We start from the raw sequence: 22,559 nt of genomic DNA, 5'->3' as shown, positions 1-22,559 counted from the left end.
TGTACATAAAGTAGATCATGTAACACGTTCTGCTCTCAACTCACTTTTTTGTTTGTTTGTTTGGTTTTTTTTATGGACAGGGTCTCGCTGTGTTGCCCAGGCTGGCCCTGGGCTCAAGTGATCTCCTGCTTCAACCTCCTGAGTAGCTGGGACTACAGCCACATGCCACTACACCTAGCCAATGCCTTGACCCTGTAAAACTCCTCATCAGTCTTCTGACCTGCAGAAATGGAAAAGAATAAATTCGTGTTGTTTTACAACAAAAAGATTGTGTTGCTTTGTTTCTGCAACAATATAAAATTAATGTGATATGGTAAGTTTGTCTGGGTGTTGGTGCACATTCCAGGATGAGAACTCCATCATCTATCTGTGTGTGTCTGATGGTGGAGGTCTCTCTTCTCTGTTGCAGTGGATTAACCAGCACATGAGCTCTCTGTTCTCTTTGTGGTTCTGCATTGCAGGATGTCAGGTCTAGGATCTGTTTCTGGTGTTTTCCTGGCCCATGAAGTATCAGACTTGATTTGTGATTATGATATAGGATTTGAAATTTCGGATCTGCTTGTGGGTGTGTGTCCCTATGTATGAGCTCCCTGATCTGTGTAAGAGTATGTGTCCCAGGGTGTGAGTTCTCTGATGTGTTTCCAAGCATACATCAGAGTTGTGACATCCACTGTCTTTTTCTGGGTGTGTTTTTCAGCATGTGACTCTTTTACATGGTTGTGAGAGTACTGTGAAGGGCTCGAGGGTTCTACTCCATTTATGGATGCACTTCCAGGTTGTTAGTACTGTTGTCACTTGTGTGTGTGCATTATAATTATCAGGTGTGTGGTCTGCTTTTGTGTGCTTTCTTTGTGGGTGTGTGTCCCAATATGTGAAGTCTCTGGTGCATTCTATAGTTTATTTCCCAGAGTGTAAGTGGGTGTTTATCCTGTCATGTGAAGTGTCTGGTGTATTTGTGTGCGTGTGTCCCAGGGATTAAAGTCCATTGTCTTTTTATCTGTATAAGTCCCTGAATGTTATTTCTCTGAAATGTTTGTGGGTGTATATCTCAGTGTGAGTGGTCTTTGATCTATTTGTATGTCACAGGATGTGAGGTCTCTGTACTTTATGGGCGTGTGCTTCCTAGAATTTGAATTCTCTGAGCTGTTTTTTCATTTGTATATCACAGGGAGTGAGGTCCCTGGTCTGTTTGTTGGTGTATGTCCAGGATGTGAAGTCTCTGATCTGTTTGGCTGTGTCCCACAATTTGAGGTCTGAATTATTTGATATTCTGCATCCAGCATATTAATTTTTTGAATTATATTTTGAGGTCTATATCTTAGGTCTCAGAAGGATTTCTGATCCTGAATTTGAGGGTTCTGAGCATTTTCTGGTCTGCATTCATGGGGGTGAGTTTACTGAGCTACTTGAGTAATTGTATTTACATTGTAAGATCTCTGAGATGTTTAGCCACCAGTGTCCTAGGACACATGGCCCCTGATCTGTTTGGTTCCAGAGTTCCTTAACCTGTTTGGGATATATTTTAAGGTGGGACATCTCTGTTCCTTTTGGGAGGGTATGATATCTCTGACTCATTAGGGTTTTTTTTTTTCCCCCAAGGTCAACGTCTCTGAACATTTAATGGGTGTGTGTGTGTACCAGTGAGTCTTCTGGGCTTTTGCAAGTTTTGCAGGTGTGCATTTTTGAAATCTCTTAGCTCAAGAACGTGATATCTCTGTGTTATTTAACCATCTCTTTTTTCAGGTATAAAGTGTCTGTGACCCTCATGTGAAGACTGTGATGTGTTTGGATGTCTGAGCCCAGGATATTACCCCTCTAAACGTTTTTTTTTTTTTTTTTTTTTTGTACCAGGGACACTTACGCACAGAGCCACATCCCAAGCCTTTTTAATTTTTATTTTTTAACTTTTGTGACAGGGTCTCGCTGGGTTGCTTAGGGCCTAAGCTTTGTAGAGGTTTTATATCCAGATTTTCAAGTCTCTAATCTCTTCTATGAATCAGAGTGTGAGGTCTCCAAGCTGTTGGTCTCCAAAGTTGCTGAGGCTGACTTTGAACTTGTGATCCTCCTACCTTAGCCTCCTGAGTCACTGGGATTACAGATGTGTGCCACCATGCCCAGTTCTGAACTGTTTTGAAACCACATCCCAATGAATAATCCTCTACGATGCTCTGGGTTTTATCCTAGTGTTGTTTCTGAACAGTTTCAGGATCTGTTCTTGAAGTTTGTCTTTCTACTGATATCATTTTACTGTCTCAAGCCTCTCAGGTGCTTTACCCTTCATGTCCCAAAGTGTAAGATCTTGGATCTCTGTACTCCTTAGGTTCTTCAACTACTTCTTTCCAAGTGTGAAGTCCTTCCTGTTGGGGATGTCTTGGTCGCAGGCTATGAGGTCTCTGACTTACTAGGTGTCTGTTTCTAGACTTTGAGGTCTCTGAGCAGTTTGAGATTATATTACCAGTTTCTGGTGTCTCTTGTGTGTTTGGGGGTATGTGTGTCCTGGGGTCTGTAAAGTTTGTCAACCTGAGCATTTTGGCATTGTATATCTGCTGTGTGAAGGTGTAGTCTTCAGGTTGGGAGTTAGTGTCCTATCATGTGAGTCACCATGTGGGCATAAGTAGTTTGGATGTGATACCTCTGAAATGTTTTCACATCAGTCTTCCAGGTTAGAAGTTCTCTGAACCGGTTGGGAGTATATGTCTATGATTTGAGATCATTAAGCTGTTTGAGGTCTGTGTCCCATTTATGAGATCTCTGCTATTTGTGGCTATCTTTACATAGAATGTGATGTTTCCTTGTAGCTGTCAGGGATCTGAAATCTTTCTGGATAGAGTACAAAGTGCAAATTCCATGAATGGTGTGGAGCTGAGTCCAGAGTGTGATATTTTGGAATCATTTGGAGGTCTGGGTTAAGAGTAGAGCCAGGCACAATGGTACACACCTGTAATCCCAGCTACTTGGGAAGCTGGGGAAGGAGAATTGCATCTTTGAGGTCTGCCTGGGCAACTTGGTGAGTCCCTGTCTCAAAATCAATTAAAAAGGGAGGCTGGGGATGTAGCTCAGTGATGGAATGCTTGCCTAACATGTGCAAAGCCCTGGGTTCCAGCTCTAATACTCCCAAAAAAGTGGGGAAGATTCTGATCTGTTGCACATCTGAGCCAAGGATATGAAGTTTCTAAGCTGTTTGGAAACTGTGCCCAGGCTATGTGACCTCAGAGTTATTTGGAGGCTGCATCACAGAATGTGAGGAGTCTAAGCTATGTAGAGGGTTTGTATCCAGATCTTCAAGTCTCTGATCTTATCTATAAATCAGAGTGTGAGGTCTCCAAGCTGTTGGTGATGTCTCAGTGTCTAACACTTGTGAGCATTTTTTAAAAATTGTGTCTAGCAGTTGACGTCTCAGAATCGGAGTGTATCCAGGGTTATAAGGTATCTGGATTGGTATAGGGCCAGTAGTATATGTGATTTCAGAGTGCTCTATGGTCACATTCGGGATATTAGGTCTCTGGTTGTCTGAGGAGAGGGTGTGATATCTCTGAACTGTTTCACCATCTTTGTCCTGGTTTGTGAGTTCTCTGAGAAATTAGTAGATCTCTATTCCCAATTGTGAAGTATCTGAGCTTTTTTGGGTTTTGTAATCATGTGGGTTACAAAGTACAAGGTCTCAAAAGTTCTGATAGTCTATCTTTAGGGTGTCCTGTGAACTGTTCAGGGTCTGTCAGAAGGTCTCTGAGCTGCATATACACATTTGTCTCCAAGGTATGAATTCTGAACAGGGTCTGTATCCAGGCCACATGATCTTGAGATCTCTAAGCTCTTGAGATCTGTCTCTGAATTGTTCAAGGCACTATATTCTAGGGAGCAAGGTCTCTGGAATGTTTAATGACGATTTTTAGAGTATCTCTGAGTGATTTGGAACTTTGTGTCCAAGGTATTTCAGAACCATTTAAGTAGCCAGGCATGGTGGCACACAAGGATCACTCAAACATTGAACCTAGGAGTTTGAAGCCAGTCTGGGCAACACAGTAAGATCTTGGGTCTAGGTTGTGACACCTCAGTCATTTGGGGGTCTGTCCCAGGAAGTGAAAACTGAGCAGTTTGGAAGACAGTGATCGGGTGTGAAGGTCCTAGGTTGTAAGGTCTTTTGAGGTGCTTACATAACTCTATCACAGAAGACAGAAGGAAAGTTCCTGGGTGTGTTTTGGGTCTGAATCCCAGGGTGAAAGACTTCATGTGAGGGTTTAGAGCCATAAACTCTGTTCCAGTGAAGCCTGAGTTAACTGAGGTCTTTGTCCCAGATGGAGCACTCTGCTCCATATATGTATGGAGGTGTATATTCCAGGGTGTGAGGTCTCTGAGGTCTGGGGTGAATACCCAAGACCTAAGGTCTAGGAGGCTCATGTCCAGGGTATGAAGTTTCTGGGCTGTTTGGGACTATTACCTATGTGTACTTTTGAAAATGTTTGAGTGTCATGTCACAGCATCGGAGTCTCAGAGCCAAACCAGAGACTCACACTCAGGTTGAGGAAAGATGAAAATGATGATTTGAAACACTGCATCTTTGTTCTCTGCTTTATACCCTGGCACATGTAGGTGTTCAATAAATATTCGTAGATAAAGCTTCTCTAGGGCACAAGAAGTTTTCTTTTTGAATGCAGTAGATAGGCTTTGGATTCAAAGCCTTTAAGAGCAGGGAGGGTCCAGTTCAAATTTTAGTACATTTCTTTATTGCCATTGTATTGGCTTTAAAAAATATATATGTATTTTTTAGTTGTTGATAGACCTTTATTCATTTATATGTGGTGCTGAGAATCGAACCCAGTGCCTCACACATGCCAGGCAAGTGCTCTATCACAGAGCCGCAACCCCATCTCCTGTATTGGCTTTAAAAAAAAAGATGGACACAATATCTTTATTTATTTTTATGTGGTGCTGAGAATTGAACCCAGTACCTCACACATGCGAGGCAAGTGCTCTACCACTTAGCCACAACCCCAGCCCTGTATTGGCTTTTTTGGCTAGTTATTTTTTGCTTATGGCAAGTGATAATTAATGGCTTATCTATTTAGACAGCACTGCCTCTGGTTTGCTTTTTAAATGCATTTTAAAAAGGAAGTATGAAGCAAGCTTATTTTACGTCAAGCTATTTTGTAAATGATGGTGCAAGTACTACACTATAGAGGTCCAAAGTAGGGTTCAAGTCAGACAGTTAAGGGTTGAGGACCACATTCTTGGGCAAACCCAACTCCTAACCTCTCAAACCCCAAATCCCACCAGACCCTCAATCTCCACATCTTAGCTTATTCAGTCAACAATGTATTTTATTGATGCCCACTCCAGGCTGGGTAGAGCTGAGGGGTGCACAAGAGGAGAACCACATTCAGTCCATGCCTGAAGGTCAGCCTTGGGGGCAAGGGCAGGACAGACACATAGACAGACACATAGATCTGGTAGCAGGGTGCACAGTCTCACACAGGGGCACTCTGGGCACAGGTAGTCAGTAAAGGTTTCCTAGAGAAGACCTCACAGGGGTGGGGGAGCAGGGCGAGGCAGCCATCAGAACTTTCACCTTTTGTACATTTGTAGGCAATTTGGGAAACCAGTGGACCCAAGGTGAGCACAAAGGGCTGGAGGCTGAGGCTGGTGGGAAGTAGATTTCCTCTTGCCTTACTGTATCTTAGTGGGTAAGCTTTCCCCCATTCTTGGCCTTTACTTTGCCTTCTACCACACAGGCCCTTTCCTGGGATCCACCTCTGTGGTTTTCAAGGCTTCCCTGAGACAATCCATGTGGACCAGATGCACCTCATCAGCTTTCCATCAATGCACGTTATTCTCCTAAGTGCTATCTAGGACTATCTAGGTCTTGATTCCAACTCTGAGTAGTCCTAGCAATCATCACACTCCATGGCAGGAGTCCTAACTTTCAGCGTTCCTGAAAGCCTGGGACATCTTCTCTGTGTTCCCTGAAGGTAGAACTCAGTCCTGGCCACCTCCAGGGCTAGCAAAGTATAGATCACCTTCCTCTCACTGGCCAGTGGGCCATGGGCATCCACTTCTCGGATGTAAAGCCCTGGCAGATATCCTATGACTCTTAAGGCCAACATCATAAGCATCATAAGCACAATGGGCAAAAACCAGCCTTAGCACCCTGCCCTGGAAACCCCCTTTTCTTTCACTAGTATAAAGGTTCTGTGGTTGGAGAACCAGCTTCAAGTCATGCTGGAAACTCTGGGCTCTGATGTCTGCCTGCCCGGAGTGTTGCTTCCCCACGCCCGGAGGCAATAGGGAGGAGACCTGCAGCAGACCCCTCAGGCTCCAGGCAGAAACAAGCATCTTTCTGTTCTGGGGCTGGGCTCACCCCTTGGACCTCCTTCATAGGTCATAAATCCCAACTGCAGAAAATCCTGATGGGAAAAAGGTACTTCTGAAGGTGGGCAGGGGTTTGTAAGTGCAACCAACAGATGGAGCTGGGACAGAGAAAGGGGACTCCTGGAGTTGGTCCCCACTGCAGCCCTGACCCTGGAGCAGGTGGAGCAGGTGGAGCAGGCGGGGGGGGGGGTAAGAGGGGACAAGTGGGAAAGTGGGAGCAGGTGGAGGCAGGCGAGGCCCTGGCAGTCATTCCCCCATAGGAGGGAAGGAGTGGGGGAGGGGGAGGTGGCTTCAGACCCCCCTCAGTCAGTCTGGCCTCAAACTTCTCAGGGCTAGAAGAGGTATTTGCGGCAGGATTCAGTCCCACACTTGCATTCAATACGGACCCGCTTCTTGGGGGAGCCGGGGAGCCCAGCCAGGCCAAAGTTGGAGTCCATACGGGTACTCTCCATGTCCACGGGGTCCACTGTGGAATCACAGCCGGGAGAAGGGGGAGGGAGGGGATTTGTTAGAAGGCCTGGATGAAGCATCCTGCTACACTTTATACCAGGAGACCCAGGGATCTTGGGAGCTGGAAGCAGGTTGGGATTTGAGTTAGGAGGGGATCTTAGGGATGATGGTTTGGGGCTAGAGCCTGAGCACAGCACCAAAGGGGTATTCAGGCCAGCGGGTAAGGGCTATTGGGAGAAGTGGGTAGCTGTCAGGGAACCAGGAGGATTGTGTCAGCTGGGGTCAGGAATGGAGGGCCACCTGTGTATCCATAGAAGCATCCTGCCCCAGATCCACACTGAGTATCTCAGAGATGGCTAGTCTATCAAGGAAGGGACTGGTTTTCCAAAGGCCTGGACTGAGGAAAGTCACAGGGGGCTAGAGTAGAGAGGGGAAGGGGCAATTCAGTACAGATGGGAGCCAGAAGTGCCTTAACTCTCCAGCCACATGTCCTTTCCCAGGAGGCCTGAGAGAAAATGGGACAAGTAACTCTGGGTTGGGGCCCCATGAGGGAGGCAGAGGTCTAAGAAGCTTGAAAGGAGACTGGGAGTCAGGAGGAGCATCTTAAAGCTCCAGCTAAAGAACTTCCCTTGCTTTCTTGAGTGACTGGTATGCCTTGGGTGGGGTCCTCACCATCCCACATCACCATGTACCCCTGCCCCTGGGCCCTTGCCACCCCCACCTTGCATGTTGTAATCAAAGGTGAGCTCCTCGCCTGCCCGGATGGTTCTTGTGGCAAAGAAAGCAATGCGGGGCAGCCGCTCATCAAGGTTGTCTATGAAGACGTTGTACACCTGTAGGTTGGGGTCACACTGGGCGAGAAAGAACAGTGGGAGGGTGAGGAAGGGCCCTGGCCTGCCCCTCCCAACCCCCTCCCCACGTGCCGGGAGCACCCACACTATGGTTAACAAAGTGGGAGATGTTGCCATAATAGGCTGCATCCACAGTATACACGTCCTCCACGTAGTCCAGGTCGAAGAGGTAGGTGGCACCCTGACGGTCATAGATCTGGCCCCGCCGCTCCGCCTCCTCTGAGGTAATGATCTGCGGAAACGGTGGGGGAGATGGTAATCAAGGTTCAGGATAGCCAGCCCTGCTCTTGACCCCAGTGGCCTGGCTTCCTGGGAAGAGAAGAACAGTGAGCACCCACCCCATAGACACTTGGGGGACTATGATGTAATGAATCTGTCAGCCCTATCAGGGGCTTCCCACTTGCCCACCCCCCCCCCTTAGGCATCTGGATGGCAGGAAGAATCTCTCAATGATGGGGGATTAGAGTGAAACAAAACCCCACCTTCTGTTGCCCAGTGAGACTGAGATGTCCCAGAGCCTATCGAACCCTTGGGATAGATCAATACAGGGACAAAGACACACAGAGAAACCCAGAGCAAGGGCAAGAAAGAATGAGATCCAGGGTACCATAGGGAGACAGGGGGAAAAACTGATCCAAATCAAGAGGTTAGGAGCCAGTGCAAGTCCCAGCACAAGGGAAAGCCAGGTGGCTAGACAGACACAGGAGTGAGGGGAAGAAAGAGATCTGTGATGGTAGAGAAAAGGGACTGAGTGAACGGGAAAGAGACCCATACAAGAGCACTAGAAGCAGAGACAGAGTGAGAAACACATATGAAGCCCAGAGTGAAGACCAAGGTTCCTAGAGAAAGTCCAAGGCCGAGACCTCTGAGAGTCTGAGATGGCCAGCAAGAAGCTGTTGCCCCAAACTTAAGATATAAAATGACAAGACAATGAAAGCAAGCAGGAGAGGGTGGGAAAGAAAGGAAAACCAAAGTGCAGATGACAGAAGCCCTCCTACAGCAGTGCCAATAATTGGGGCTGAGAGAGCAGTAGGCACTTCCTACCACTTTAACTTCCCAGATGGGTCCCCTGCTATCCTAGTAAACAGAAAGGTGCTCCACCATCCCAGCTCCACCTGTACTTGTCTCCTAAAGCTGTTGATGGATCCTATTTCATATTCAATCAGATCTCTCCTCTCCCCCCACTCTGGGGCCAGTAACTATAGCCTCCAGCAGTGCCCAACTGTGGCTGACTGACTATGCCCTTCTCCAGGTGGAGGTCCCACTGTACCCAAGTCTGCCTCCTCTTCAGTCTGGGGTGCCCCCACTCCTGGGTTTCCTACTATCTTTCTCCCAAACCTTAGAGACAAGTGCCAGAACTGTGTACAACCCATAGTCGGATCTGCAATAACTGTTTTCTTTTCCTTCTGCACTCTATCACAGTGACCTGTGCTCTGTCCAAGTGGTGTACTTCAGGCAACTCCAATGTTTTCTTCCTCCAAACCTCTTATTCCTTCCCCCTTCCTTCCTAAGAGATACACTGCCCACTCCTTAGCCACATGCCAACAGTAGATACAAACCCAAGACCCTTCCTTACCCTGCCACCTGTGGCCTGGGGACCATACTTTTCCAGCTTTCACATCTGTCCTCTTTCTTGTGTGACCACCCTACCATTCTCTAGTAATAGCCACACTGGTGTACTTAGTCTCCAATCTGCCTCTTATGCCATCACCTGCAGCCTATGCTATATGCCAATTGCTTATCAACTTTGCTTTTATGAAACCCAGATTTGCACAGGGGCCTCACTGCTCAATGTTCCCAGCTCCTGCTCCTTTCCTAGAGGAACTTAGCTCCCTCACACCCAATTTATGTTTTATTAAAAATATTTTTTAGTTGTCAGTGGATCTTTATTTTATTTATAGTACTGAGAATCGAACCCAGTGTCTCACACATGCTAGGCAAGTGCTCTACCACTGAGCCACAACCCAGCCCCAATTTGTTTTTTTGTTTACTCATTCATTCAGTGATTATTTTATTTGTGGTTTTGGGGATGGAACCAGGGACTGCACATGCTAATAAGCATGTGTTCTCCTGCTGAGCCATACCCCCAGCCATTCAGTGGATTTGTGTTGAGGATTGAGGCCTACACTGTGCTTACTCCCAGCTGGCAGGGGTCAGAGTCTGGTGGGGCAGACACAGAGCACAGGCCTCATCCCTACCCTCAGGTGTCACAGAGATAACAGAAATGGAGTCAAGACAACCAGAGTGCAAGAGGTTGAAAAGGAAACAGCGCCGAGGGAGAAATCAAGGGGCAATGCAAGATATACACCCTTTAAAGCAAGCTGTAGCTCATAAAAGGGCATTACCACCAGGTTGAAGAGGGGGACTCTCTCCTGAGGGATGCAACAAAAGCCACAGGAAGCTGGGCAAGGTGGCACACACCTGTAATCCCAGTGACTCAGGAGGCTAAGGCAGGAGGATTGCAAGTTCAAATCCAGCCTCAGCAATTTGGCAAGGCCCGATAGATAGATACATAGATAGATAGATAGGGCTAGGAATGTGGCTCAGTGCTTAAGCATCCCTGGGTTCAATCCTTGGTACAAAAAAAAAAAAAAAAAAAGAAAGAAAGAAAGCCACAGGAACATGGTGAGGTGAATTTTGCAGAGGTCAGTCTCCCTCTGCCTCCTGGAGAATGTGTTCTACTCTGTGGTGTTGGTTCAGATGGGATTTCTTCGGATTTCCAGCTTCCCAGACCACCTCAGAAGCCAGCAGCCTCTCATTAAACCCTGATATCAAAAGGGCAGCCTCTTCAGCTCACCAACACACTGGCTACTATCTGAACCATCTTTGTAATTATAGCCCCTCCCCAAGCCAGGGGTAATGCCTACATCCTCCCTGGGTTCCATCTTTCTGCCTGTTCTGCCCCTACCTGCTCCCGGAGTCTCACCAAAAGTGAATCATACTACAAGCCCTCCAGGGCACAAACGGTTGCTTCTCTCTTACCTTTTTTTTTAGTCCTACTCTGTAGTGGGTGGTTCACCCTAAAAACCTGGGAATAAATTTATCCCCATCTCTGCCCCCTAGTAGCTCTACACACTGTTGGGGAAGACAGCCTAGGAGCTGGCAGCTTAGACAGGCTGCCAATGTGAATAAGAATTAGAGTACTTGGAGTGAGCTGCCTCTCTTCCCCTCCTGGATGTGGGATCCTAAATGTTCTGTCTGAGCCTGTGTCGTCAGCCAAAAAAAAAAAAGCCTGCAGGCCTGGCAGAGCACCAGTTATAGATTCGTGGGCCCTTTTCTAACGTTTATTTTTTAACTTATTTTTATGTGGTGCTGAGGATCAAACCCAGTGCCTCTCACATGCTAGGCAAGCACTCTACCACTGAGCTACAACTGCACACAGCCATGGGGCCCCCTTTTATTTATTTTGCTCACTTTACTAGCTTTGAGACTCTGAGTAAGTTACTAAACCTCATTGGGCCTCCATTTTCTCATCTGTAGAATGGGAATAACAATGACAAAATCCCAACCTGACAGGCCCTGTGTAAAGACCAAACAAGATCATGGAGGGGCCAGGGATGTGGCTCAGTGGTAGAATGCTACCTCAGCATGCTCCAAGACCTGGGTTCCATCTCCAGCATGGTAAACAAACAAACAAACAAAAAAAAAACCAAACTAGACCATGGATCATAGATACCAAGTGTTTCTGTTAGGAACAGAGCAACATAAAGAGTAATTGAGTGCTGTACCTTATTGGAATCTAAGATGCACCTTTATTTTATGTACCCTTTACCAAGAGAGGGAAAAGTGCTGCTAATTAAATGATATGGTATCATTTAATTAAACCAATTAAGACTCATCTTCATTTCAGAGATATTAAACTACGAAGAGAGTACATGTTTAAGAATGAATAAAATGTGCTAACATCCTCTGTAGGATGTGGATGAAAATGCTCTGCAAAGTCAAAGTTTGGGGGCTGGGGTTGTAGCTCAGCGGTAGAGCACTTGCCTAGCACCCCTGGGTTCAATCCTCAGTACCACATAGAAATACAACTAAACTACAACTACAACTAAAAAATATATATTTTTAAAAAAATGTCAAAGTTTGGACCAAACAAGGAAGGGTGCAAAGGAGTAAAGGGCTGCCCATGTGGCAGAAACTGTCAGTACAGATTGTTGGTGTCCCTAGAGGGGAAGAAGAGCAGGCATCCAGGTTTCATAGCACCTAGGAAGTATCTGGAACCACATAATACAGTAATGTCTCTGAGATAAATTATAGAATATTCACCCCAAATAGGATAACAAAGACTATAAATAGGCCCTTTTGAGGTCAGGTTGGGGTTTGCAGCCAGATGGGTTACAAAAAACCCTTTCACTTTCTGAGCATTTTGGATTTACTGACTTTTGGACTCTACCAGCTAACACCTGAGTCTCACTATGTACTGAGCACTGTTTCACATAGTTAAGCCGAGCATGGTGGCACATGCCTGTAATCCCTGTGGCTCAGGAGGCTTAGGCAGGAGGATTGTAAGTTCAAAGTCAGCCTCAGCAATTTAGCGAGACCCTAAGCAACTGAGCAAGACACTGTCTCTAAATTTAAAAATATATAAAAAGACTGGGGATGTGGCTAAGTGGTAAAGCACCCTTGGGTTCAATCCCTGGTACCAAAACAAACAAACAAAAAACACTAGTTAAATGTTTCTAACAAGAGAGGCCAGTAATGTAGAGGAAGGAGATCAGGGGAAAGGAGAGAAAAGGGGTGATACTACTGGGGAATGAGATTGAGTAAATTATGCTATGTACAGATATGAATGTAGAACAATGAATTCCTCTGTTATATATAACTATAATGTACCAATTAATTTTTTAAAAATAAATACGTCTAACAAGCATATAAGGTGGGTGTTGTTATCATTCCCATTTTCCAGATTAGGAAACTGAGAGGTGAAGAGGGATGCAATCTCAGGCAGGCTGGCTCCAGGGATCACCCTCCTACTCACTTTGCTGCGCTGCCTCTTCCGAAGCCATGTGGGAAGATAAATTTGGTTCTGGCAGGGTTTGGAGACCTGTTGCCTCACTGAGAGGATTCATAGGTCTTAGGGTACCAGAGGGGGCCTGAAAGTCACTGAATATAGCAAAGTGGGAGATCAAGGAACCATGGAGAGGGCTGGGGTCATGGCTCAGCGGTAGAGCACTCACCTCACATGTGCGAGACCCTGGGTTCAATCCTCAGCACCACATAAAAATAAATGAATAAAATAAAGGTATCCTGTCCAACTACAACTAAAGAATAAATATTTGGGAAAAAAGGAACTGTGGAGAGAATGTGTGGAGAGTGGGAAGAGTGAGGAAAGAGTGAGAAGGCCCCTGAAAACCTTGCTGTTTCTGTATAGAGGAGTGAAGACATTAAGCTCAGAGAACTCAGGCTGCCTGTGGACTATATAGGGCTCTTCCTCCTGTATGTCCCTGTGTGTGTTTTCTTCCATTCAGCATGGTTAGGCCAAAATGCTTCCAGCTCAGGACAGCATCTAGGACTGTCCAGGGCCAATGGGATCTGGATAACTCCCTTCCTGGACCTGCCAGGGGCCACCCACAGTAAGCATACATCCACCTCAAGATCCAGAGTATCAGGTCCCTGAGAATGTACAAACTTCCTTCAACTTGTCAGAGTGACTACAGGTATAGACCTAAGTTCCAGGCTATCCAGATCCATTGGGGATGAGGATACTTCTTTTTTCTGACTCAGGACAGCATGAGTGTGGAAACTTTCTAAGTCAGGGCCCTCTGTAGTGTGGAGAGCTTGAGCCCTTCCTCCAGGTCATTGGGTCACTCTAAGATGTGGATCCCTATTCCCGCTGCTGACAGGAACCCTCTGGGTGTGGACGTCTCCTCCTTCCTCAGACTGTCTGGCCCTCTAGCATGTGACTATTTCCTCCAGCAGACCATCTTGGGTGTGGCAGTCCCTTTGTCCAGACTGTTAGGTCCTTCTGTGTTGTAGACTGTTCTGCCTCTTGGATCTGATTTCTCTACTCTCTGGTTCCTCAAAATGGGAGCCTCTCCTCACTATCAGTGTCATTACTACAGTGTGGACACCCTTAGGTATGTGTCCCTCAGGCCACTTTCTGTCACTTCTCAACCATCACACCCTTGATATATATACTATGGAAATATATGGAGGTATTTGGGGTTGTCATGACTCTATGGCACACTTATAGATTTAGATGGTCAAGGTTCAGAGATGCTAAATATCTCCCAATGCATGATACAGGTATACATGAAAAAGAACTGCTCCCCGACAAATGCTCATCATGTTCTGTGTTAGGAGGTGACATGTTCTGTTGTAGTCCCTTGCAGATTCTCACCCAGACTCCTTCTGTTTTGCACCTGAGCACACAGCTAAAGCACACATACCCACACCCACCCCCCGCCTCCCTTATACTGAGGTAAGGCCAGTGGCTCAGTTCCAGTCAATAAAGTGTGGGCAGAAGTGACATGCACTGCATCCAGACCTGAGCCATTAGAACCCTAACCATCTGTCCCCAACTGGGCCCACCTGCCAAGCAATGCTGACAAACTAGCAACGACTTAGATATTCAAAAGCACAGGAAAGTCACAGGAGGGAAAGAACCTAAATGTTAGAGTCACTGTGAAATGATGCCCACCCAAACACCCACACTGGACCATTCGTGAGCAAACCAGCTCCTGATGTGCAGAACCACATGGGGGTTGTACATTATAGCAGCTGGCCTGTCTAATGTACCCTGTCTTTCCCCAGGGTGACCTGAAAGTCTACAGAAGGTAGCCAACCTCTGTCCAAAATGTGTCTCTGTCCTATTCTAGAATTTTCACCTTCCTTTTGTGTAGCATAGTGAAAGGTGTTTCTTTGGGTAAATGATGCTTATGATAAGATGGCCCCTTGTGAGATAAGAAGGGGACAGGCCTTTTCAGGTGACCCAACCCTGTGCTTTTAGACCACATAATCTCTGAAAGAATCAACCTGTCTTAGTTCCCACTTTCCTTCTTTGCTAGGTACCCTTATGAAGCCACCCCTGTCCAGAAGTACTTCAATCTTCTTTTCATTACAAGCATGGTCATGCTGATGTGTACCAGCTTGGAATACTAGCCCCTACCAGGATGCTGCTATGACACTCAGAACCACCTCTCAGGCCTTTCCCACAAGGAAAGCAGGGGAGTTTCAAATACACACCGTGGAAGCTGGATGCACACATAGCAAAACACATAATAGAAAAAGCTGCACATGCATGCCAATCCCATCTCCCTACCTCTCCCACATACTCCATGACGAAGCTGTTCTTGCGAATCTTCTCTAGAGTGCGTACGCCCCAGCCACGCCCATCATCTGTGCGGAAGATGCAGAGATCATAGCGGATGCCCTTCTGTACTACGCGGTTGGGGCAGTCATAGCCGCAGCGGCAGCGGGAGTTGCACTCATAGATGGGCAGCCCGGCTCGCAGCCGCACCTGGCCTTGGTCATTGTAGGCAAACTTGTGCAGGGATGCCCCAGGGCAGCAGCCTCCAGCTGGTGCCCATAGACAGTCCTGACACTCGCAGCCTACGGCCACCTGGTTGAGGGTGATACCCTCACCAACACGGTACTCATTGATGTACACGAAGGCCCGTGGGGGGCCATCCAGGTCCACCTCATTCTCCACAGTAATGCGTCCTAGGTGGCTGCGCTTGGCATTGAGCTCCTGCTCCCAGCGCTGAAGTGCCCGCCTCTGCTTGGCCTTCTGCACGAGGTAGTTGGCCAAACTTGGGTCCAGATGCCGGGGTGGCTTCAACCTGTGATGCCGGCGGAGCAGCTCCTTTTCTAAGTCCTTGTGGAACTGCTTGAGAATGCGCACACACTTGAGATTCTGCCTTGGTTCCCAGGTGCTCTCTGAGTCAGGGTATCCACGCCACTTTACCAGGTAATATTCCTGTTCCTGTTGGAGGGGGGCAGAGGTTTGAGGTCACCGTAAGTGGTGAGACCTGTGGGACAACGGAGACCATTCACCCCTTCCCACTCCTCTTCTGGAACAATTCTGTGCAATGGCTAGAAAGCATGGAGCTCTGGAATGAGGATTATTAGGTTCAACTCCCACTCTTCTTCCTTACTATCTGTCCAAATTCCTACTTTTTTTTTTTTTTTTTGGTACCAGGGATTGAACTCAGGGGTGTTTAACCACTGGGCAACATCACCAGTCCTTTTTATTTATTATTTTGAGACAGGGCCTCACTAAGTTATAAGGCTGGCTTTGAACTTGCAATTCTCCTGTCTCAGTCTCCCAAGCCACTGGGATTACAGGTGTGCACCAACACGCCCAGCTCCTACTTTTCATGTAATCTTCCAAACCTACTCCTTCCTCTGTCTTCTCCATCATTTCTTCCTTCCTTCTAGCTATTCTGGCCCAAACTTCTAGAGTCATCCTTGACTAGTCATTTGCTCACACACCCTACATCTACCCTCAGCACATCCTGTTAGCCCCATCTTCTAAATACATCTGGAATCTGACCCCTTCAAACCATCAAATAACCATATGGCTTGCCAAGCCCCAGGAGTCCAGGGGCCATCTCACTGGCTCCCATTTCTGCCCTTGTCCCTATATGTTATTCTCTACACAGCAGCCAGAGAAAGCTTTTATTGCTGGGAGGCAGCTAGAGGACAGAGTTTAATAGCACAGATTCTAAAGTTAGACATCTGGGTACAAATCATCCATCTGTAGCTCCCTGGCTTTAACTTTGCTGGGCCTTAGTTTCCTTGTATTCAACAAAGAAAACAGCTAACATTTTTATGCCATCTATAAAGTAACAGGTACTGTGCTAAGCAACTGACATGTCCTAGTAACAAACTTAATCCTCACAACTCTGTATGAGGTAGATACTAGTAGTCCTCCCCATTTTACAGATAAGGAAAATAAAGTCCTAAGAGTTTGGGTAATTACTCAGCCAGAGTTTGAACCCAAGCACACTGGCTCTAGTCTGCTCACCTAATTATCCTGGCTTACCTCTTCTGGCAATCATTAACTGTTGCCACTTACACAGTGCAGTGCGAGGATTAAATAAGTTTCTGAGAGGAAGTGCCTGGCAGGCTGAAAGTGCTCAATAACCATTTGCTATCATCAAATCCCCTCTTGGGCTCAGCATCTCATCTCTGCAATTGTTTTGTATTTCTAGGGTGGTAGAAGAAAGACTTATTTGGGGATTTGTTCTGGCTCCTGTCCCCCTCAAAAAGCCACTTAAGTTTCTCCACCTGTAAAATGAGAATAAGTGGATTTCTTCATCTTTTATTTTTCAGGAAGGAACAGAGAAGAAAATTCTCTTTGGAAACCAAGGAGGGCAGTGAGGGGCAAAGGGGGTAGAGGGTCAATTTCCTTGAAACCTGCTCTCTCCAAGGACATGTTAGGCCCAGACTCACTCGGATCTTCTTGTAATCACACAGGTACTCGACTTCAAAATCATAGAGGTTCCTCTTAGAGATGCCAAGGGCAGGGCAGGACAGCTTGGCCAGGCGGCACAGATCCTGCAACTGATTCCAAGAAGACTTGCAACACACACTGCAGCCTGGAACAAGGTGGGTGAAAATAGCTGTTACTGGACAGCCTGGCCAATTCAGGGATCTCTGAGGACCCCAAATCCTATCTGAGACATCCTAAGGACTGCCTAGGAGTCAGATAAATTTAATAGACAGGCTTTGCCCAATACTGAGACCCTTAAATGTGTCTTTCCCTGGAATCTCAATGCTCAGTGTCAAAGGGTATCCCTGGAGCCAGCAGGGCTCAGAATAAGGTTTGTTACAATCATAGTCCCAAAGGAATCTATTCCCAGAGCTTCTAACTGCTTCTACACTAGTCTTAAAACTCCCTGCCTACACTATTCTGATAAACTCACCTTCTAGACCAGCTCTGGGAATAGTCCCAAAGGAATCTATTCCCAGAGATTCTAACTCCTTCTACACTATTCTTAAAACTCCCTGCCTACACTATTCTGATAAACTCACCTTCAAGACCAGCTCATCCTTCCCCCTACTTAGCAAAAGAAAGAAACCAACCCCCCATCTCAGTAGGGTGTATTGCCCTAAGGCAGGTGGGGTGGGGATGGGATTAAAACCTCATGGGCACCAAACAAAGGCTTAACTGGAAAGACTGGTCTTCAATCTATAACTCCTGGGCCAGATGTTTTTTTGGAATTCAAATTTTGAGGGATTTTACAAGTGTAATTTAATAAATATATCCCATTTATTAATCCCTGGCCTAGTGTGTTCAAGGTCCTCAAGCCATAATTAAACACTTCTGCAGCAAAAGTATGAGTTTTTCACATTAAACAGGAAAAATAAAGATGTAGAAAACTTCATTGAATAGTCCAACTTTTTAAAATCTCCTTTTACCATGAATGGTACCAAATTTAAGAAAAAGATACATTTTCAGGGCTTTTTAGATTTTTTAATTATAAATAAAGAGTATGGAATAATACAACATTTCAGGAAGCTTCCTTTAATGATAGTCTGTGGCACCTTAAATACACAAAGTAAAATTTTCCACACTGCTACATTTTAACTTTGTCTCATTCCTATTTAGATGACAGATGTAGAGCTCAAGCAAAGGGCTATGCTCTGAATTCAGAAACACAAAACAATATAGGTTAGTGACATCCATTCTTTTAAATATACACGAAATATTCCTGGGGGGGGGGGTTGCCAATTTTTTTCAAAATACGGGGGTGTAAGGATACAGATATTTCTTATTCAAGGCACGTCCTTCATTAATGTGCTTAAGAAGCCATTCTATGAAATAATGTTACAAAACATTTGATTCAGAATAACCAGTTCATCCTATTCCACTCTTTTAAAAATGTTTCTTATTTCTACCTCCTGTGACAAGCATGAAACATTTAATTTCATGATGAAATACTCTAGATGTCAACCTAAAAACACAGAAGAGCCATTGAAAAATATTTTTTTTTTGTCCGATTCCCCCACACTTAGCAGGGCCTAGTGGAGACTGAACCTGTGCCCACGCTGCTCTCTCCCCATGACGCCTCCCTTCCAAAGCCCTTAACTTGCATTTGAAACCCCACTGAAGTGGTCCCAACTAACATCTCCAGCTGCTGGCTCTGCACTGACCACAGCTTTATTCCCCTACCCCTCAGAGGTTCCTCTCCCACTTGTGGAATCCATCCTTCCTCACAGCTTCATTCACGCAGTGGAACCCCCACAACACACAATCACCCCTCTTTCACCACACATGGGGGAGTCCAGCGCTACTATTAGGGAGGCCCCATTCCCTTCTTTGGGGGGGAATCCTCTACTCCAAACCCTTCCCACATCACGCTGATGTGATACCCCCTCAGCGAAAAATTCGCCAGTTCCCCAACTCTAATGGAGTGATCGGACTGTCCCCCTTCTCTTCCCTCCCCTTCCGGCGTCTCGCGTGGACACCGAAAGGGTAACGGTCACCGGGGGCCAATTTTCCCGCGCGCGGGCGCGGCCTCCCCGGCAAGACCCCCGCGCGTGCGCGCGCCGGTTCTGTCGCGATCTGCGGCACGCAACCCTCCCGGGTCTTCTCACAGCCCAGTGCCCGACTCGTTCTGAAGCGCGCGCCCCCTCCTCTCAGCCCCGCCCAGCCCCGCGCGCCAGGCCCGCGCTCCTTGAGCCCTATCCTTTCCGCGCTGGGCTTCCGGCTCTTGGCTCCGTGGCCTCGGACGCCGGGATCCAGAGCCCGCTACACCACCCCTCCAGCCCACCCGGCCAGACCAACGGGCCCGTGCCTCCGCCGCCACTGCTTCACCTTTTAAATTTTCCGCCATCTTTCCCCACGGCTAACGACATTCGGGCCTAGCCGGCCTCGCGAGAAGAGAGCTCGCGCGGGCGTGGCCGGGAACGCGCAGCCTATTGGCCGTGCCTCCCCGCCAGCAGCGCCCGCGCGGACCAACCGGCGAGCCGTGACCGGACCCCTCCCCACCACCGGCTCGGTCCCGGAGGCGGGTGCTCGCCGTGCTTTCCCAGAGTGCGTCTGGGCGGCGGCGACGACGGTGACGGCGGCGGCGGAGGTTGCTCCAGGCCCTATCCGTACGCCGGTCTGTCTGTCACGCTGATAGCCAATCACGTCGTCAGCCAGTCATACGGGGGATTCTCAGTTCTGTCAGACCCCCAATTACCTCAGTCTGTCAGTCCATCCTCATATTTTAACCCCAAGCAGCCCGTGATTCCTGAGGTGGACTAGTGCCACTTATAGCTGCTCAGTCTGTCAAGGGATTCAAACCAGACCATGGGTCAGTCACCCTAAGTAGGTGTCCATTCAGAACTGCCTCCCCATTCACTCTATCAAGAGCAGCATCTATTTGTGCCCTCTGGTGCAGTTAGGGAGCCTGCCTGTCATTACCTCAAACAGTCCCCATCATTTTTTCAGCGAGATAAGCAGCCCTCCTCCCCATCCTGCCCTGGGACCACCTGTGGTTCCCTCAAGAGCAAATCTTATAAACTACAAAATTCAGCCCTGCCTCAGGAAGGCTGGGATTAAGTTAGGACAAACCGTCTTTGTTATGCTCTAATATAGCCCTGTCTAGCAGTCAACCTGTCAATTGGTCCCTGCAGTTCCCTCAGGTTATTCCTTATTTGCATCATAATCAGCCACAACACCCAGCTAGCCCTTAAAGCAAATAGTCACAGCAACTAGAGGTATGATAAAATCTCCCGGCTGTTAGTAGGTCACTTGGTGTGTAAGGAAAACCTGGTGTAGGAGAAAGGGCTGCTGAATGTGGAAGGTACAGAAAGATTAAAGAGCCAGACAGATCCAGGATTACACTAAATGCAATTTATTAGGGATTTACAGACAGAAGCATATGTTAGGTGACAGCAAGACAGGAGAATCTCCATACTCTGAGACAGGAGGAAGGGGTTTATATGCTAAGCTGGGTGAGGCCAACCAGAATGTACCTGGGTTTTCTCAAAACAAACTACAACAACAAAACTACAAATACATTCAATGTCAGTTAAGAAAAATCTGGAGCATCCAGTATCCAGCATGAATGCACACTTGACTTATCTTAATGATTTGTTTATCCTATAGGGTTTAAATAAGTGCTTAGGTTACCTGGTAGGCAAAATGGCTATTACAACCAAGATGGTTGTAGTCAGGTCAAGCTGGATTCCTACAGCCGGTCTGCCATTTCTCAGGCAAGTCATTCCCACCACAGGTCAGTCAGTTGGTATCTTCTAATGTGTTGGGCCCCTCAGAGAGGCTGAGGTTTTTTTCAGGGCAGACATTCCATAACCACATACAGTCAAGGAATCAGGAAGCTATATTGATCAATAAGCTGGCTTGTGATTAGACTCATTCAGTCTTCTCCTCACCATATTGTCAATCAGCTAGGTAGTCATTCTCAGCATCTCACCGATCACACCACCTGTGGAGTGATCAGTAGGTCAGATGACACAGCCAGGCCTTCAAGCATGTGATGCAGTCAGGGTGGATAACTGTTTACCAGATACAACTGCCTAGCAGGCAACCTCAAACCTATTGACCAGTCATCCTGAAATCCCCTCAGGTTAGCCCTCCCTTACACAAAGGCCAGAAAGTACAATATCCAGACATTTCCTCAGGCCAGGTGTGATTCCTAGCAGTAGTCAGCCAGTTATGACACCCAGGCCAGCAGAAGGACCATGTGTCATCAGTCAGCCAGCCTCAGGAGGCCCTTAGGCTTTTTCCAGTGTCAGGCCACCAGCCCCAGCCAATCCTAGGTGGGCTGTCATTCAGTTGCATTTTTATTGCCTTACAGCATCTGGAAATCTCACTGTCAGTTTCTCAAACTGTCCTTCTCTCTGTCACACCATGAGCTTACAGGAGAAATGGCTGGTCTGTCTGAGGTTCTATCAGCCTCTGCTTGACATGAGTAGAACAGTAAATAGTGTTAAGATCCAACATGCAACGCTTCCTGTCCCTTAATCCTTCTAGAAAAGTCTGATGTTAGTCCTCACATGCTCCCTGTATCCCTGGCAGGCAAGGTCCTCCAACTCCCACTAGTCCAGGAAACCTGTCGTAAGTCATGACCTCTGCCTGCCTGGATCTGGAGGGAAGATCTAGGGGTCTGTGGGTGGTGGGGAGCAGCCCTGGGCTCTACCCAAACAGTATAATAATAAAATAACAGTGAAGTTCTGAAATATTTAAAATCCTGGCTCCACCATTTACTTTACTCTGTGACCTTGGGCAGTTTCTTCCTCTTATGAATGACCTTATGGTGGATGTCTCCCACTTCTGGAAAATGAATCTTTCTGGACTAGCATTTTCCAGGAGACCTCAGAAGCAATATGTCACCTTTTTATGATTATGTCACATCCCCTATCATTTGTCTGTACATTCAACATAAATGAAGTGCCTATTGTGTATACTACCTTGCTTAATGCTGAGGCCAAGGCAAGGTTTTATCCATTTCATGCTGCAATAGGTTTGACCTATTTTAATGTAAGCATCATTTTGGAATGTAACATACATGCAGAAGGGTACACAGACCATGGGGCACATGTAATGAGTTTCTACAAGGGAACCAAAGCACAGGGTATGAAACTATCACCAGAGAGGGCTCAAAAAATGTTTAATTTTTTAACATCTCTGAAGTCAGCCTGCATCTTACAAGTCCTGGTGAGTCATAATTTAAATGACAGTACTTTTTTTTTCTTTCTTGGTGATACATAAAATAATGATGCATTGAACAATCAATGATGATTCAGAATCAGTGAATTCAGTACTAACAATAACAAAACAACAATGATAATAACAGCTACCATTTATAGGTGGCTACAAGGAGCCAGGCACTTTGCAGACATCATTTACTTTGATTCTCTCTGCAGCCCGGGAAGTAAGCTTTTTTGTCTTCATTTAAAGAGTGAGGAAATAGCACCAAAGAGGTCAGGCAATTT

The 22,559-nt window shown here is 46.8% G+C and overlaps 1 protein-coding gene across 2 annotated transcripts; it reads right to left on the bottom strand.

The window, feature by feature from the left end:
- Positions 1-5,332: 5,332 nt before the first annotated feature.
- Suv39h1 (SUV39H1 histone lysine methyltransferase) lies at positions 5,333-19,482 on the bottom strand. Of its 2 annotated transcripts, XM_077793842.1 has the most exons (6): positions 19,432-19,482; positions 17,064-17,209; positions 14,929-15,591; positions 7,753-7,899; positions 7,538-7,667; positions 5,333-6,832 (listed from the first exon to the last, which is right to left on the bottom strand). In XM_077793842.1, the coding sequence occupies exons 1-6, from the start codon at positions 19,448-19,450 to the stop codon at positions 6,699-6,701; spliced, it is 1,239 nt and encodes a 412-aa protein (XP_077649968.1). In that variant the 5' UTR covers positions 19,451-19,482; the 3' UTR covers positions 5,333-6,698. The 2 variants fall into 2 exon arrangements, with proteins under 2 accessions (XP_077649968.1, XP_077649969.1); XM_077793843.1 differs by lacking the exon at positions 5,333-6,832 and having other exon boundaries at positions 7,544-7,667; positions 14,942-15,591.
- Positions 19,483-22,559: the final 3,077 nt, after the last annotated feature.

This window comes from Urocitellus parryii, chromosome X, assembly GCF_045843805.1.
Source record: "Urocitellus parryii isolate mUroPar1 chromosome X, mUroPar1.hap1, whole genome shotgun sequence".
Lineage (NCBI taxonomy): Eukaryota > Metazoa > Chordata > Mammalia > Rodentia > Sciuridae > Urocitellus > Urocitellus parryii.
The sequence above is the reverse complement of the archived record's forward strand: the minus strand, read 5'-3'. Positions and strand labels throughout refer to the sequence as shown.